Source organism: Pelodiscus sinensis, chromosome 31 (genome assembly GCF_052426305.1).
Source record: "Pelodiscus sinensis isolate ZL-2025 chromosome 31, ASM5242630v1, whole genome shotgun sequence".
Lineage (NCBI taxonomy): Eukaryota > Metazoa > Chordata > Testudines > Trionychidae > Pelodiscus > Pelodiscus sinensis.
The window spans coordinates 13,951,112-13,967,492 of record NC_143082.1 but is presented as its reverse complement, the minus strand read 5'-3'; the positions used below and the strand labels follow the sequence as shown (position 1 = coordinate 13,967,492).

General features: G+C 66.8%; 2 protein-coding genes across 11 annotated transcripts in view; one reads left to right on the top strand and one right to left on the bottom strand.

Moving 5' to 3' along the window:
• Nucleotides 1-1,853: 1,853 nt before the first annotated feature.
• OS9 (OS9 endoplasmic reticulum lectin) lies at nt 1,854-13,036 on the bottom strand. Of its 6 annotated transcripts, none has more exons than XM_089774773.1 (15): nt 12,850-13,036; nt 10,410-10,586; nt 9,980-10,043; nt 9,143-9,219; nt 8,774-8,872; nt 8,466-8,667; nt 7,519-7,674; nt 7,098-7,201; nt 6,637-6,679; nt 5,910-5,998; nt 5,416-5,646; nt 4,797-4,995; nt 4,442-4,609; nt 3,853-3,971; nt 1,854-3,280 (listed from the first exon to the last, which is right to left on the bottom strand). In XM_089774773.1, exons 1-15 carry the CDS (start codon nt 13,000-13,002, stop codon nt 3,143-3,145), a joined length of 2,019 nt encoding a protein of 672 aa, XP_089630899.1. In that variant the 5' UTR covers nt 13,003-13,036; the 3' UTR covers nt 1,854-3,142. The 6 variants fall into 6 exon arrangements, with proteins under 6 accessions (XP_089630899.1, XP_089630898.1, XP_075757853.2 ...); XM_089774772.1 differs by having other exon boundaries at nt 6,637-6,683; nt 7,099-7,201; XM_075901738.2 differs by having other exon boundaries at nt 3,859-3,971; nt 12,850-13,035.
• Nucleotides 13,037-15,833: 2,797 nt separating this feature from the next.
• B4GALNT1 (beta-1,4-N-acetyl-galactosaminyltransferase 1) overlaps nt 15,834-16,381 on the top strand; it is a 37,809-nt gene continuing 37,261 nt past the window's right edge. For all 5 annotated transcript variants that reach the window (XM_075901754.2, XM_075901751.2, XM_075901750.2 and 2 more), the window contains exon 1: nt 15,834-16,029. The gene's annotated coding sequence lies outside the window, so the exon portion shown is untranslated. The remainder of the gene's footprint in view (nt 16,030-16,381) is intronic.

Below are 16,381 nucleotides of genomic sequence, written 5' to 3'. Positions count from 1 at the left end.
AAAGGGAGAAGCCGCCGCACAGATGCTACAAACATGGAAAACATCCTTGATGGAGCAATTCCCGGGCAGAGCCGCCTCGCCCTCACCCTACAAACATCAGCTGGCTGGCAGCCGGGGCAGATCCTGCCCTTCGGCCCCCTACCCGGAAGCTGGTCCCCACCAGCATCCACACGGGGCCCACGCTGCCGGCAGCACGACAGGCACATCCTGGCAGCAGGCTGGGCAGAGGCGCCTGGGGAAGCGGGGGTCAGTCAAGCGCTTAGAGGGCCTGCAGGGACAGAGGTCGGTTTGGGCATCGGGACAACGCTGCCTGCCTGGCCATGGGCACCAGCTGGTGCTCACTGGGCACCGTGTCTGCCCAAACTGCTGGGGCACGACGCTTGGTCCCTCAGCACTGACGGGGGATGCGGAGAGGCCTGCCAGCCCCTCAGTACTCACTGCTCCTAGTGAGGGGCGATCAACCCCCGTCCTCTGCCCCGTCACAGCACAGGGGGTGGGTCTGAGCCTTCGAGGGCCCCCCGCCCGCTGGCTAACGTGGGGAGACTGAAGGCAAACAGGGAAGGGGGGGGGGAGTTCAGAGAGAGATGGGGAACTTCCTCTGAGCCAGGGCAGTTTTCCCTACTGCTCTGCACCACCCAGAAGCCCTGCTGGTTTGGATGGGGAAGTGCTGGGTGAAGCCTTTGACCCATGCCAGGCTGGGGCAGGGCCAGGCAGGGAGACGGGGGCCAGCGAGGCAGGGTCGGGGCAGGCCCCCCCATCTGCCTGCTGGGAAGGGGCGGGGCACGGGCAGCTGGGGAGACAGTAGCCTGGAGCAGAGGTGGAAACAGCCCAAAGGACACAGCACTGAGGGGTCACTCTGCCCCCCTCCCCTCCAATTGGGAAAGCTGGCCAGCCCCGCCCCCGAGGGAGGCAGATGGCAAGGGCAGGGGCCAGACTTGCAGGGCTCGCTGAGGGAGCTGTGGGGACAAGCAGCGGGGGGGGGGGGGGGAGCAGACCCCGCCCTGTGTAGGCTGGGGCAGGAGGGTAGGTGCCAGCCCAGCACCACCACCTGCAACGCAGCAGGGCCAAGCCTGCCGTGGGGGCAGGACTGCTCAGCTCACCGTTCCCTCTCGGGGTGGTAGGTGGGGGCTGGCCTGGCTCCCCCCCCACCTCTGCTGGCTCCAGGTCCCTAAGGCAGGGACCCAGCCCTGCACGCGATTCCTCGCACCCCGCCATCGGCTTGCCAAGGTGTTGCCGGCAGGTGCCAGGCTGTAGCATGGCTCACAGCCCTGGGGGGGGGGGTGACTCCACTTAGGGGTGGCAGGGCCCTCCAGCAACGGGCCCTGCTGAGGATGCTGCTGCAGGCAGAGGCAGCGTGGAGCTGCCAGGCAGGGCTCTGCAGCCACCATGGCCCACAGCGGAGACCAGGCCGGGTCGGGCGCAAGAGGAGCCGGCGGGACTCCAGCCCAGGGCTGGCTTGGGAAGGACAGCGATGAGACGGGGCTGGGGCCCAGCCCGCCAGCCTCAGGAGGGGGCAGGGGGATCGTGCCACGGCCCGGAGCAGGGCAGCCCGGCAGCAGGAGGGTAACGCAGCCCCTCGGAGCTTGCTGGGGCGCAGCCCTTCGGCCAGTCTCAGCACCAGCCGCCGGCAGAGGTGGGGAACCGGGGGCCCCGTGTGAATTAGGGTGGAGAGTCCTGGTGTAACTGCCCCTGGGGAGGTCCAATGGGGGGGGGGGGGAAGTAAAGCAGGGCTGCTACCAAGGGGCCGGCCCGCCGCAGGGGGAAACGCAGAGGGCGCACGGCCTGCCTGCCCAGGAGCACCGGGCACCGCCCAGCTCGCAGCCCCCCGCCGTGAATCAGAGCCGGGACGCGGCCTGGGGGAGCCTGTTTATTGGTACAAACTGGATTGCGGCTGGTTTGCCAAGACTTCACGCGGCCTGGGAGGACCAGTGTGTCCTTCGCAAGGCCCAGCGGCAGGGCCTGGGCGGCTCGGCAGGGAACCCGCCCCCCCGCCCGGCTCCGCATGCCGCACAAAACCGCCCCCCCCCCCCCCACACACACACACGTAGCTTGTCCCGCCCGTGCGAGGAACGCGGGCTGTTCGGCAGGCGCCAAGAGGCGCCAGGCTCAGATGCTGCCACCGCAAGAGGGCACGGGGGAGGCCTCGCCCACCCTCCGCTCCTCCCCAGCAGCGATCGCACCGGGCACCCCCTGCCAGGACCGGCAGCTTCGCAAAGTCAGAGCAGGGCAGCCCTGGGATGGAGGGGGCCGCCGAACGCAGAAACAGGCAGGGAGCGCCAGGAATGAACTTGGTGCCCCCCCGGCCATGCCCCCCCGCAGGCAGGGCAGGAAGAGCATGTTAGGTAATAGCTTATGCAAATGAACACCCCTGAGCCCCACCCCCTGCCCCCATTTAGCACTGACCCTGGGGACCTGGGGGGCCTTACTGAAGTGGGCAAGCACTGCAGCATGGCAGCTGTGGGGCCGGGAGGGTTCAGTGGGGGGGGGGGAGCTAGCCAGGCTCCAGGCTCCGCCCCCTGTTCCAGACCAAAACCCACCAGCAGCAGCAGCAGCAGCCCTGAGGAGCCTTCCTACCTGCCCCCCAGGCCCTGCAGCCCCCCGGGGGAGATCCACACGCCCAGGGCAGCCAAGCCCGATTCCCACCCTGCCGATGCTCTGCATCCAGCCCAGGCCAGCCTGGCTCTCCGGGCACGGCCCCCGGCCGCCCAGCTCCTGGGCAATTCTGGGGGCAGGCGACCTTGTTCCTATGGGTGCACGGAGCCTGCTAGAGGGTCGCCCACTGCTGGTGCTGCCCTCACCCGCCCTCCCTTTCTTGCAGGGACCCAAGAGGATGCTCCTGCCCTTAGTCTGGAAAGCAGCCGGTCCCTGCCGGAGCCATCCGAGACAGGCCCCTGCTGTGCTGCGGGGACAGACCTGGGAGGCACACAAGTGCTGATGTGGCCCAGCTAGGAGCCACGGCTCCGGGGTCACTAGTCACTAGGGTGTCCAGCTGACCCGCGTTTCAAGGGGCAGTCCTGAGATTTGGGGCTTTGCTTCTTTCCCTCCCCCCGGCCTGATTTTTGTCCCTGGCTCCGTGGCCTAGTGGAGTCAGTGGGACAGGGCAGGGCAGGGGAGGGGCGGGGGGGCAGGGCCCCACGCCTGCTCAGAAATCCAGCTCCTCCGAGTCGGTGCCGCCGTCCGCTTGCGCCTCCTCCTGCCGCTGCCCCCACACAAAGCGATAGTTGTCCTCCAGCTCCTGCTGCCGCCGCCGCTCCTTGTGGACTTCCTCTGTGCCCTGGATCTGGAGAGGCAGAGAGCAGGGGCCAATGGAGGGGCTGGGTCGAGACCCCCACAGCAGCGCCCCCCCCTTGCAGCCGGGAAAGGGGGGCATCAGCTGAACTTGGCCCCGGTAGCCTCCCGCCCTGCTCTGGAGAAGCTGCCTGGAACCTAGAGCTGGGAGACTCGGCCCTTCAACCCCCCCAGAAGGGCCACAGCGTCTTAGGGGTCCAGGCTTTGGGGACAGAGGGGACCTCATCTGCTCCGGTTTGGTCCCTGACAGCTGCGGAAGCCAGCTCATCCCGCCTCCCCAGAGGTGGCTGCAATTCCAGGGGGCTTCTAGCTCTGGTGAGGCAGGGATGCCGTTCAGTCTCCAACATGGCCTCGGCGGGACACCTGGCTTCCACCCCCCAGCTCTGCTGCCGTCTCACTGGCCTGGGGAAAGTCACTGCCCTTCTGTGACTCAGTTTCCCCCACCCGATCTGCCTTGCGTGGGGATTCGTCCAGGCACGGCGGCGGCCCGCTTGCATGGAAAAAGCAAGCAAAGACCCCGCCCCCCGGTCGCAAAGGCCCCGCCCCCAGCGGCATGAGACGTGCTTTCACCAGGATATTGAAGAAGATGTCCTTGAGGTTCTTGGTGTCCTCGTCCGACAGCCAGTGGGTATCGTCCTCGTCCCCAAAGCCCCCCGTCGTCACGATTTTGATCTCGATTTTACCTGCCAGGCAGAGCCCAGGGAACATGAGCCTTAGAGCAGGCTCCAGGCCTGGCCCCAGCACGTCCCAGCGAGGCCAGACCCGGGCAGTCCGCTGGAGGGGGCATAGGCAATCGCCCCCCAGGCTCATGCCCACAAAGGAGGTGGGAAACCAGCCCCCCAGCCTGCCACCCCGAAGCCTGACTCTGGGGCTCCCCCCAGGAGCTGAGGGTGGGGCAGGGCCTGGCTGGGAAAGCCGGATTTAGGCACTGCTAGTAGAGGTGACTGTCGGAAGTCGGGAGGGATCAGGGCCCCCATCGGCCTATGTCAGACTCCCAGGGGCCAGCAGCAGCGGATTTGGGACACCAGCCCACGGGGCAGCCCCGGTTGATTTCCCATCCGCCCCCCGCAGGCGGCTCATGAGCGACAGGGCCTGGGGGCTGCCCAGGGAGCTCCGATCCCCAGCGGTGCCCTGGCCCTCCGGCCGGCGTTACCTTCCGCCCTCAGGCCCTCTCTCTCCAGCAGGTCCTTCACCACGTTCTCGATGTGCTGAAGCTGCGGGTTGTCCCTGCCCATCTCCCGGACCCTCAGCTCCTTCTGCAGGGGGCTGCCCGGCTTGATCCGCGTCACCCGCACCTGCACGCGCCCGTCCGCGCCGGCGTCTGGGGCGGAAGGGAACGCGGGGGTGGTGACGGGGCCAAAGCTCGGCTGGGGGCTCCCCAGACCGGGCCGGATTTCCAGACAGGACACCTTTGGTGGGAGCCATGGCTCGCCCTGGACGACCGGCTGGAGCAGCCTGGGGGTGGCTCTAGGCTGCGGGGGGACTCAAAGACCCATCCGGGAACGTACCAGCTGCTTGCTTGGCCGAGTGGCTGGCGCTGCCCTTAGCTGGGTCTCCCTCCCCCTCCTCTTCCTCCTTCTCCTTCTCGGCCGCTTTGCCGCCATCCAGCTTGTCCATCAGCTTGTTGAGGGTGGAGGCCAGCGACTTGGAGGCCTGGCTCCGGTCAAAGTCGCCCTTCAGGCCCTCGGTCTCCAGCTCCTCCTCCACCTGGGAGCGGCAGCGGTTACGGCGAGAGGCCGCGGCGCATGGGACCCCCCGGCGGCCAGCCGAGCCCCCACAGCGGGGCCCCCGTGCCCTCTGCCCCGGGGCACGGACGCCAGGGAACACCACGAGGGTGCAGCCCCTGTTCACAGGAGGGCGCCATCGCCCCCTGGTGGCTCCAGGCAGAACTGCCACCCCACCGGAGCCCTGGGCTCTCGCAGATCCAGGCAGAGGACCCAGCGACGGGGCAGGGCGCCCGGCTCAGGCAGGAATAGCCACACGCCCCCGGGGCGGGAACACTTCCGATGCCAGGGGTGCTGCCCACCCCATAGCAGCCATTCCGACTGGCTGGTGCCCAGCGATCAGGGCCCAGCTGTGCCCCGGGCGAGGGCAGAGAGGGCGGCCTGGCGCCGGGCCCAGCCTCACCTCATCCATGATGTGGTCGAACTCCTGCTGCATTTCCGTTTGCACCTCCTCCTTCAGCGAGGCCACCTCCCCGCCGGGCAGCAGCATGTCCTCCAGCTCCTCCTCCTCCAACGGCCCCAGTAGCTCCTCTTCGTCCTCCCCCTCTGGCCGCTCGCTCCCAGGGGCCGGCACCCCCGCCTCAGCCCTCAGGGCCTCCTGGTTCTGCTCCGCCTCGCTCTCCTTCTCCTTCCCCTGGGGGATGGGCAGCAGCTGGGGGGAGGGTTCTAGACACGCCCCGCCCTCAGCGCGTTGGACGAGGGCCGACCCCAGGCCCATCTAGCCCCGGATCCTGCCTCCGACAGTGGCCAACCAGCAGGAAGCTCTCAGTGCTGGCCTGGGCAGTCAGAGAGGGTTAGCGTCCCGGGTGGGGAAACTGAGGCACGGAGCAAGGCTGGGCGCCAGGAGGGCGAGGAGCAGCGGGGGGGAGGGGGGGGAGCAGCGCCAGCCCCACATACCTTCCTGGTGCTTTCCTTCAGTGCCTCGATGAACTGCACCAAGTCCCCCGGGCTCCGGATCACTTTGAAGTGGATTTTTTGCTGGAAATCTGAAGGAGGCCGGAGAAACAGGAATATCTGAGGCGGGAGGGAGCCGGGAGGGGCGTGTTCCGAGACGGAGAACCAGGCAGACTGACCCCCCATGGCCTGGGCGCGCTCTGCCCGATAATGTGCCCCCGTCAGCAACGGGCACCACAGATCAGCGCCCCGCTACAGGCGCAGGGCTGCCCCGGGCCGGCTGATCACTTGGCGCCGACAGGCCGGCTCCCGGCAGAGCAGGACGAGATGGCCGGGGTGTTTGCCCAGGGCCATGACAGAGACCGGTGCCTCCGTGGCCTTGGCTTCCAGCTCTGCAGCCGAGGAGGATGGCAAGTCGCCGGAACGCTCGGTGCCTTTGGCTTGTTCTTGCCCAATGTGCACCCCAATTGCACAGGCTGCAACCCCCATGCCTTTGCGAGGGGGGGGGTGTAAGGGCCCGTGGACACTGCGCCCCTGGGGGGTGATGTCTGAACTAGCTGGGGGAAAGCTCGCCCAGGAACGGCTGTGGGCCCCATGGCTAAGGGGGGACACCCCTTCCCCAGAATAGCCCCGGGGTGGGACAGAATATCCTAGCTGGGACTCGCATACCCCCCCCCCCCCCGAAGTAGGGCCCAGAGAGGTTTGTCCCAGAGTTCGACTGGACACTCACCTGCCTGGGGGTCATCGGGCATCTGGTCAGCAGCCTCGTCCTCCTGCCGGAGACGACCCGGGAGTCAGAGCGACCAGGGGGAACCCAGCGGCGGCTCCCCAGGAGCAGGGCAGGGGGAGAAACTGGCCAGCCCTGAAGTGCCTCCGCCCCGGCGCCGGGAGCTGCACCCGCACGGCCACTCGCAAAGCCCCAGCTGGCCCTGAAAGGCCACGCACCTGGGCGAGCGGCTGCCCCCCGGCCGGCCAAGCCCTGTGGGGCGCACGGAGCCGGGAGGAAGGGAGCGGAGCCCTGTGCGGCTCAGCAGCGCCACGCAGTGGCAGCCCACGGTCACTGCAGAGCTGGGGGGGCTCTGCGGGAGCTGCCCCGACGCCCCCCCAGCCGGAGCCCAGAGGGGCAGGCCCGGCGTGGCCAGCGTCCCGGTTCAGCGCCGGCAAAGCCAGGAGGGAGGCCCAGGCGGGTACCTTGCTGTGGTCCGGCAGGTCGCCCGCTTGCCTGCCTGCTCCAAATGGGCCGTCTCCAAAGTCGGCGTCCTCCGCCGGGCCAGGCCGGGGGTCGCGGGGAGCGGCTGGACCAAGGAAGCAGAAAACGTCACCGCCCACGTCCTGGGGGAGCGACGGGAGAGCCCAGCCCCCCAGGCCAAGCTGCCAGCCGGGCGCCCTCTGCAGCCGGGCTCAATGGGCGCACGACCCGGCCCCCGGCCCCACCCCGGCACGGTGCAGCCCCACGGTGCCCCAGGCCCCCGGCCCCCGCCCCGAGGACACGGCCGATCTCAGCCCCAGGCCCCCGCCCCGAGGACACGGCCGATCTCAGCCCCGGGCCCCGCACCCGGACAGAGGGGAGGGCTGCCCCAGCGGGAGCGGAAGCACCATGAGGTGGCCATACCGGTGCCCTCCGGCTCCTGCTCCCCATGGACGGGCTGGGCGGGCTCCAGGCCTTCCGGGTGCTGGGCGGCAGGGCTGGGGCCTCGCTCGGTCCACAGCCTCGTGTCCAGGGTCTTCAGCTCCTCGGAGATCTCGTCCACCTTGCGCTTGGTGTCAACTGCGGGGGGCAGCAGAGATTTGAGGCACAACCCGCCCACCCCAACGGGGCGGCACCCAGAACCCGCCCACCCCGGAGAGGTCAGGCAAGGCAACCCAAGAACCCACTCAGCCCAGAGAGGTGGGGCGGTCCCCCCAGACCCCACCCACCCCAGAGAGGCAGGGGGGTGCAGCCCCCCAGAATCTGCTCGCCCCAGAAAGGCGGGGCAACACCCCAGAACCACACACCCCAAAGAGGTCAGGGAAGGCAACCCAAGAACCCACCCACCCCAGAGAGGCGGGGCGGCCCCCCCCCAGACCCCGCCCACCCCAGAGAGGCGGGGCGGCCCCCCCCAGACCCCACCCACCCCAGAGAGGCGGGGGGGTGCAGCCCCTCAGAAAGGCGAGGGGGGTGCAGCCCCCCAGAATCTGCTCGCCCCAGAAAGGCGGGGCAACACCCCAGAACCACCCACCCCAGAGAGGTCAGGGAAGGCAAGCCAAGAACCCGCCCACCCCAGAGAGGCGGGGCGGCCCCCCCAGACCCCGCCCACCCCAGAGAGGCGGGCGGCCCCCCCCAGACCCCGCCCACCCCAGAGAGGCGGGGCGGCCCCCCCAGACCCCGCCCACCCCAGAGAGGCGGGCGGCCCCCCCCAGACCCCGCCCACCCCAGAGAGGCGGGCGGCCCCCCCAGACCCCGCCCACCCCAGGGTGGCGGGGCGGCCCCCCAGGACCCGCTCTACAGCAGGTTGGGCTCTGGTGGCTGGAACAAGCCTTGATTTCGACCCGAGTCGTCCCCCGCCCCCCGACACTCACACACTTGGGCTTGGACGTAGTCGACGTACTGGGCCGGGCTGAGGGCCGGGTGGCAGCGGATGGCCTGGGGCGTGGCCGTGGAGGGCGGGCGCAGGAAGGGGTGGTGGCAGATGCGGGTGGTGTGCACGGTCAGGACGTAGGAGCAGGACTGCGGCTCATCCACGCGGGCGATGTAGTCCCCGGAGCCCTCCTCGCACAGGAACTGCCGCCAAGGGGGGAGGGGGCAGGGGTCAGGCACACGGCGCCTCCCCCCGGCACTGCAAGGCACCTGCCCCCACCCCCCGCCTGCCCCTCCCCCGCCCGCTTACCCTGACCTCGGCTTCTCGGGGCTGCCCGCTCAGGTCGCACCTGGAGCCGTTGCCGTAGGTCTGGCTGTGGTAGCGTTTGAGCCGGTGCTGCTTCGAGGCCTGCAAAGGGCGGGCGGGGTGAGAGCCGTTCGAGCCCCCACTTCCCAGGCCTGTCTCAAAGCCCCCCCGTCCCGCTCGGCATCCTGGGAGGCAGGAGCCCCATTTGACAGGTGGGGAAACTGAGGCAGCCAATCTGCCACAGCCAGTCAGTGCCCTGCCCTGCCCAACGGGGCCGCTTCCGGGGAGGGGGGGGGCATTGGTGGGGACTTCCAGCCAGACTGCTCCCCCATTCGCTGAGCCAGCTCTGGACTCCCACCCCGGCGCACCAACCTTGGCCGTCTCGTTGTCCCAGTCGAACGCTGACTGATAGTAGCCCAGGTACAGGACGTCCCCTTTAATCTCCGACTCTGGGAAGCAAAGAGACCCCAGCCACCCCCGTTAGAGCTCCAGGACGGCCAGGCCCCGGGGAGAGACACCCAGGGAGGGAGGGCGGGCAGGACCGGGTGTTCCATGTGCTGTTGGCCCCCGGTGCCGCGGGACAGCTGGGGCAGGCCAGAGGCCCAAGTCCAGGCTAGCCCCAGACTTCGGGGGGGGGAGGGGCACCAGATCGCCCTGCCTCAGTGCAAGGACAAGAGCCAGGTCAACACCCCACCCAGATCAGGTTCAGGGGAAGGGCTGGGCCCGTCAGGGGTGGGGGGAGCCCCTTTTGCTACCAAGATCTAACACTGAGTATCCCTGCCCCCAGCCCCCGTGCTCCCTGGCACTCAGCTGCCACTGCGGATGCCAGGGAGAGGGGCCCGCGCAGATCATGCAGTGACCCCCCCAGCTGGCGGGGCAGCCCCAGGGAGCTGGGGGAGTTGACACAGGAGGCCACGGGGGCACTAGCGAACATGACCCCAGCAGAGAGACGATGGCCCCCGTGCCCGTCATACGTCCCCATCGGCCTGGGTGCTGCCACCCCCGGCGCCCAAGTGGCTTCTTTGCTCTGCCAAGTGTTTACATTGGCAGCCTCCCCCATCTGCCAGCCGAGCAGCCCCACGGGCGCAGACCAGGCGCCAGAGGCAGGGGCCGGCCGCATTCTCGGCCGAGGGTGTCCCGGGGGCGGGGGGACCCACTCACCCCCCCCCCACGCTGCCCCCCAGCAGGGCCCAGCACAGCGAGCGTTACCTTCCACGTGGTACTGCTGGATGTGCTTCCCGTAGCAGAACTCGTACGTCCACCAGTCCTTGGTCTGGGAAGGAGGCAGGAGCCGGCGCGTCAATTCCACAAAGCCCAGGAGCTGCCCCGCCCCCCAGAACCCCACTGGCCATGGCCCCAGCCCAGCCCCCTTAGATCCACGCTGCCGGGGCTGCTGGGTGCCCCTCGAGGGCCGGCAAAGACGGGGGCCTTTCCTCCGTCCGCCCGAACCTCACAACTGACAGCTTTCCTGCTGACGGCCAGGCCGCCGGAGGCCGGGAGCAGGTGCTGCAAGCTCCCCAGGGCCCCCCGAAGGAATCCTGTCTACCCCCTTCCTCCCCAGGAGCCAGCCCGCTTCCAGGGGGGCCAACAGGCCTGCAGACACCTCCCCCCCCAAGCACACAGCATCCCTCGGAGTCACCTTCACGAGGCAGGGCGCAGCCTCCATGGGCCGCAGCAGATCCGAGATGCCCAGGCCTTGGTAACTCTGTGGCTGCTCCTCCGCGTCCAGGTGGATCCTCAGGGCGGCGGTCGGCAGGCGGCACTCGTACTTCTGCTTGTACTTGGACGCCACGACCACCACGTCCTCCGGCTGGCTCTAGGGGGCGGAGGTGGGGCGTCAGCGAAGGAGAACAGGGCCAAGAGGCCTGAGGGAGCAGGAAGGTGCCAGCCTGGCGGCTAGATGCTCTGGCTTCCTCCTGTTCCTGCCATACCAGGCGTCCGGCATCACGCAGCTAGGGAACTAAGGCACAGTGAGGTGACATGACCAAGGCCGCCGAGGCATTGGCAGGGCTGGGATTGGAAGCCAAGTCTGCTGCTCACCCCACGCCAATCGGAAGAGAGATACTCGTCAAAACCCAAATCCTGCTCAACCCCGGCTGGAAACCGGCTCTGCTCCACAATTCGCCCAGGCACCAGCGGGAATGGCTTTCACGGCAGCTGTGCCCAGATCCCATGGAAACCAGTGCATCCCCATGGGGGGGCAGCCGTCTCAGTTTCTGAGCCACTTACGGCAGAGTGGCTTCCACCCGCTCTTCAGGGACGCAAGCTAGACCAGAGCAAGCCGCGAGGGAGCTGGCGCCGGCTTCGTGACCTTGGCTCGGCGATACGGCAACTCTAGGGCTGAGAGGCAGCATCGCCTAGGGGGCAGAGCGCCAAACTGGCTTTTAACATCAGAACGAGGGGGTCACCAAATGAAATGAATAGGTCGTAGGTTTTAAACAAACCAAAGGACGTTTTTCTTCATGTAGCCCACAGTCGATCTGTGGAACTCCCTGCCAGAGGATGTTGTGAAAGCCAGGACTTTAACAGGGTTCCAAAAAGAGCCGCTGTTTGTCAGAGGCTGGAACTGGGCGACAGAGGAGGGATCACTTGATGATTCCCTGTTCTGTTTGCTCCCTCTTGGCCACTGTCAGAAGACAGTGTCCACGCTGGGGGGGATGGGTAACACTTCCTTAATACCGGTCTCATTTAGCCAAACCGCTGCACAACCTGCTTGTTTAGATGAGGCCTAAACGACTTGCCCAGGGCCGCAGGACCCCTCTCCGAATTTACACCGTGATGCTGAACGTGCACAAGAGCAGGCTCTCGCCTTTACAAAGCACAAAGTGCCCGAGCCGGCATGTCGGGCAGCAGCTGGCAGGCGCTCTCCGGATGCAAACACAAGCCAACTTCCCAAACTTCTGCTTTTAGCTAAGCCTCCCCCAGGCCAGAATCAGGGAGAAGAATCAGGTGCTAGAAAGCGACTGCGGTTACAGCAGATTTTGGCCACCCTCCCTGCCGTTCCGCAGGCGGCGTTAATCCCGAGAGGCAGGCAGCCAGAAAGCAGAACAAGGTGCACACAGCTGCGCCAGAAGTCGCTGTTTCAAAGCGCACGGCCGAGCAGCAGCGTTACGCCGCACCTCGGCCGCTCTGCGCCAGCTCCCCGTTGGCACGTGCGAAAGGGAGGCCTCGGATGGTGGAAGTCCCAAGCGCAGCCGCCTGACTCGGCCGGAGAAGTAAACACGGGGGCCGCCGGGGCAGTGGCCAGGCTGCTGTTGAGTCCGGTGCCCCGGCCTGTGCCAGGAAGGGGTCGGTTGTTGGGAGCACAGTAAAGGGGGTGTGTCTGCACAGGCACCAGGTCGGACGTGGCCCCAGGATGGGGGAGATGGGCTGAAGGGGAGTTTCCACATGGGCTTGGACCCTGGCACCTACCTACCCCAGTCCCCCTCTCACTCCAGTCTTACCCGGACCCTGCCAACCAATGCCAGCTCCTAGGCCCCCCATCCGCTCGTGCCCTCTGCCCCAGACCAACCCCCACAGAAAAGCTGGCCCTGCCCCCACTTTCCCCAGCTAACTGCCCCCGTGCCGGTTCAGTCCCTACACATACCTGTGGGGCCCCTCCCCTCCAGCACCCCCCCTGGCCAGACCTCTCACCTCCCACTCTGGGACCTCTGCCCCCCGCCCCCTCACTTACCCCCCAACATGCACCTCCCAGACCGACCTGCACATACTTGCCCCCCCAATGCGCCCCCCACGCACCTGCCCCCCACGCACCTGCCAGGCCCCTCCCCCACGCACCTGCCCCCCACACACCTTCCAGGCCCCCCCGACGGGCCCCCCCACGCACCTGCCAGGCCCCTCCCCCACCCACCTGCCCCCCACGCACCTGCCCGGCCCCCCCCCGACATGCCCCCCCCACGCACCTGCCCGGCCCCCCCCCACGCACCTCCCCCCCCCCGACGCCCCCCCCACGCACCTGCCCGGCCCCCCCCCCACGCACCTGCCCCCCCCGACGTGCCCCCCCCACGCACCTGCCGGGCCCCCCCCACGCACCTGCCCCCCACGCACCTGCCCCCCCCGACGCGCCCCCCCCCACGCACCTGCCCGGCCAGCACCGGCTCGGCGGCGATCTCGATCCCGTACTTGAGCTCGCTGAGCTCCTGCAGGTTGAGGCTCCCGGCGGCTCCGGGCAGCGGCCGCCCCGGCGCCAGCAGCGCCAGCAGCAGGAGCAGCCCCGGCCGCGCCTCCGCCATCTTCCCCGCGCTCCCGTACCGCGCTTCCGCCCTCCTGCCTGCCGCCTCGCGCGGGCCCGCCCTGCCCGCCGCAGCCAGCTCCGCCATTGGGCCGCGCCTGTGCCAATCCTCTGAGCTAGCTCCTCATTGGTCAGTCTCCGGGGAAGGGCCCTCGGAAGCGAGGCCGGCGTGGGGCTGGGACGGGGCTGGCATCTGGCGAGGACGGATTGGTCCGAGTCAGCACTCGCCCGAGCCAATCAGGAAGGCGAGGGCCGCCTGGATGATGACGTCACGCCCGGCTCTTAAAGGGCAAGAGCAGCCCAGAGATGGCAGCATTGCAAGAGGGAAGGAAGATAAATTGTAACCAACTTTGGGAGCCAAGCTGATTGGTTAAACTGGAGTCACATGATCCACAGGGCTTCAGTCGGACCTAGGCCATGTGGCAGGCACAGGGGTGGGGCCAGGTGGGGCCAAGATGCATAGGGCCACCCAGGGGGGCTGACCCACACAATGGTAGGCTGTGTCTACACTGGCATGAATTTCCGGAAATGCTTAAAACAGAATAGTTTTCGTTATAAGTATTTCTGGAAAAGGAGCGTCTACATTGGCAGGCTCTTTTTCCGGAAAAGCATCTGTGGCCAATGTAGACGCGCTTTTCCGGAAAAGAGCCCCGAGCGTCATTTTTGCGATCGGGGCTTTTTTCCGGAAAAGACTACTAGGCTGTCTACACTGGCCCTTTTCCGGAACAGGGTTCCGGAATAAGGACTTATGCCCGAGCGGGAGCAGAATAGTTTTTCCGGAATAGCGGCTGATTTTGTACAGTAGAGCGTCGTTGCTTTTCCGGAAATTCAAGGGCCAGTGTAGACAGCTCATTCCGGAAAATCGGCTGATTTTCCGGAATAAGTGGCCCAGTGTAGACACAGCCTGGGGGTTTATGGGGCCCATCCTCAGTGGGAGGTGATGGAGAGGGGACGCTGATGGAGAAAGCCATGGGGAGGGGCATAAGGCAAGGGGGCCAGGCCTCGGCCACAGGGGTGGAACCCCTGCTAGGGGTGCAGCCTAAGTGATGGGGGGGGATCTCCTGTAACCTCTACATGTGCACAGAGCCCCTGGCAGATCCTACTGACATTGGGATACAGCACCGCCCTGTCACCAGCTCTGAGGGTTTGTCTACGCTACAGCCGCATCGCAACGTGTCGACGCTTCTGTGTCAGACGGGTGTTTTCTATGGTGCAGTTAATCCACCTCTCCAGGAGATGGCAGCTAGGCCGACAAAAGAATTCTTCCCTTAATCTAGCCATGCCTACACCAGGGGCTAGGTCTGCCTAATTAAATGACATCCCCTGGACAGGATGTGCCTTCTTCACAGCCCTGAGCAACATAGCAGGGTGGAGTGAATTGCTATGTGTAGACCAGGCCTGAGGCTGTCCTTGGTTCCTTGATCCCAGACTTCCTTGGACACGGTGTGATGTAGTGTCAGTACCTTACTGGTCCCTGTGCTTGGGCTGTGAGTGACCCCTACTGGCCGGTGGCCAGAGCACTTCCCAGCAGGGGGGCTGCCTAAGACCCAACTGGTTGAGGGCAGTGAGGGAACTAGGAAGGGAGTGTTGGGGGAAGGGGCAGTGTGGGGCTGGAATCATGAAGGAACCAGTCTAAGGAGGGGTCTGGAATCGAGGGGCCCAGGGACCCATCTCAAGGGGGCTGAGGCATCCTGGCCCAGACTCCTGTAGGGGCATAGACAGGACTCCAATTAAGGTGGCCACAGCCCGGGTGCATCTGAAATGGGGGGCTAAGGAGGGCCCCAACGAAGTGGGGGTGCACCGGCACTTACCCACGGAGGTGCTGATGGGGGGGACCTAGAGGAGTGGCCAGACGGACCCCACAGGGCCCTGGTCACCACCTGTAGCCAGAGCCAGTGAGGGGCTGGTGATCCTGACCCAGGGGAGGGCTCCCAGCAGGGGGCACGGGCCCCCACCCCAGCAGACACGAAGCCCGGCCAAGCTGGGACTCCGGACCCAAGTAGTGGGGGGGAACAGGTCCCTGTCCCTGCCCCAGCTGCTGAAGTCCAGGCAGATCCCTCCTTGCGGACCTTGAGGGACCGGGCTGACCTGGGGAGATTGCCAGGAGAGGTTCCTGTGGGAGCAGAGATTCCTGTACCGGGAATGGCTGCTTTGAGGCCCCTACCCATATAGAGGAGCCTTTCCAGAAGGGGGTGATGGACATTGTGGGACCCCTCAGCAGAGCGACCCGGACGGGGAAGAAATACGTCTTGGAGGTGGTGGACTTTGCCACTCGCTATCCTGAGGCCGTAGCGTTGCCCTCTAGCGAGGCAGACACGGCAGCAGACGCACTGCCGACCATTTTCAGCAGGGTGGGGTTCCCCCGGGAGGTCCTCACGGACCAAGGATCTTCATGTCGACCCTGGGAGAAGTGCAAGGTCCAGCACACCTGGGCCTCGGCATATCACCCCCAGACCAACGGGCTGGTGGAGAGATTCGGTGGGACTCAGAAGCAGATGCCAAGGACCTTTATGCACCAGCACCTGCAGGACTGGGACAAGTACCTACCCCACCTGCTGTTCACGTACAGGGAGGTGCCCCAGGAGCTCCCCGTTCGGCCAGGCAGCCCAGCTTTTCTCGGGGTATTTCCCGGGGGGAGGGGGAGCTAATGGCCTGAGTGCCCCCCCTTTCCCGGCCCCACGTCTGCCGTCCACCTCGGGGCTTCCCTGGGGTTGGAACCCCCGGGCCGGTTCTCCTCGCGCAGCAGGGGTAGACCTTTCCCCCCGGCTCGTGCCCTCGACCAACTCGTCGGCCTCGTAGTCATTCATTAACTCCACGGCCTCGCTCAGGGTAGAGGGGTGGTGCCGCCTCACCCAGCGCTGTCCGCCGCTGGGAAAAATATTTACAAATTGCTCCAACACGACGAGCTCGGCCATTTGTGGCCCCGTACGTTGTTCGGGATCCAGCCAACGCCAAGCGGCTCGAGTCGCTGGGCCGTCACGTGAGGCCGCGTCCCGACGCTGTATCATTCGCCTCTAAACTTCTGTCGGTATGTTTCGGGCAGAATGCCCATTTGGTCCAATATGGCTTCCTTCAGTTTGTAATAATGTAAGGCTTCCCGGTCGCTTAAGCTGCGGTAGGCCAATTGCGCCGGTCCGGTTACGTAGGGGGCCAGTATCGTGGCCCAATGGGCCTCTGGCCATCGGGCCGCGGTGACGAGCCTTTCAAACGTAGTCAAGTACACCTCTGGGTCGCCCGTTGGTCCCATCTTAGTCAACCTGACTGTCAATCGCGGTGCACCGCCGTCGTCTTCATTCCCCTTCTCGCCTTGGCCCGGGGAGGGCCGGGTCTGGCGCATCCACTGGTCCTGCTGACTCTTGAATTGTTCCGCTAGTTCTCTT

Coding starts and splice junctions, on each gene's coding strand:
- OS9 (XM_089774772.1), bottom strand. CDS start 13,002: ATGGCGGAGGCGCGGCCGGGGCTGCTCCTGCTGCTGGCGCTGCTGGCG. Junction 5,999..6,636: donor GCCCGATGACCCCCAGGCAG/GTGAGTGTCCAG, acceptor GGCCTCCTTCAG/ATTTCCAGCAAAAAATCCAC. Junction 4,996..5,415: donor TCGACCACATCATGGATGAG/GTGAGGCTGGGC, acceptor TGCCGCTCCCAG/GTGGAGGAGGAGCTGGAGAC.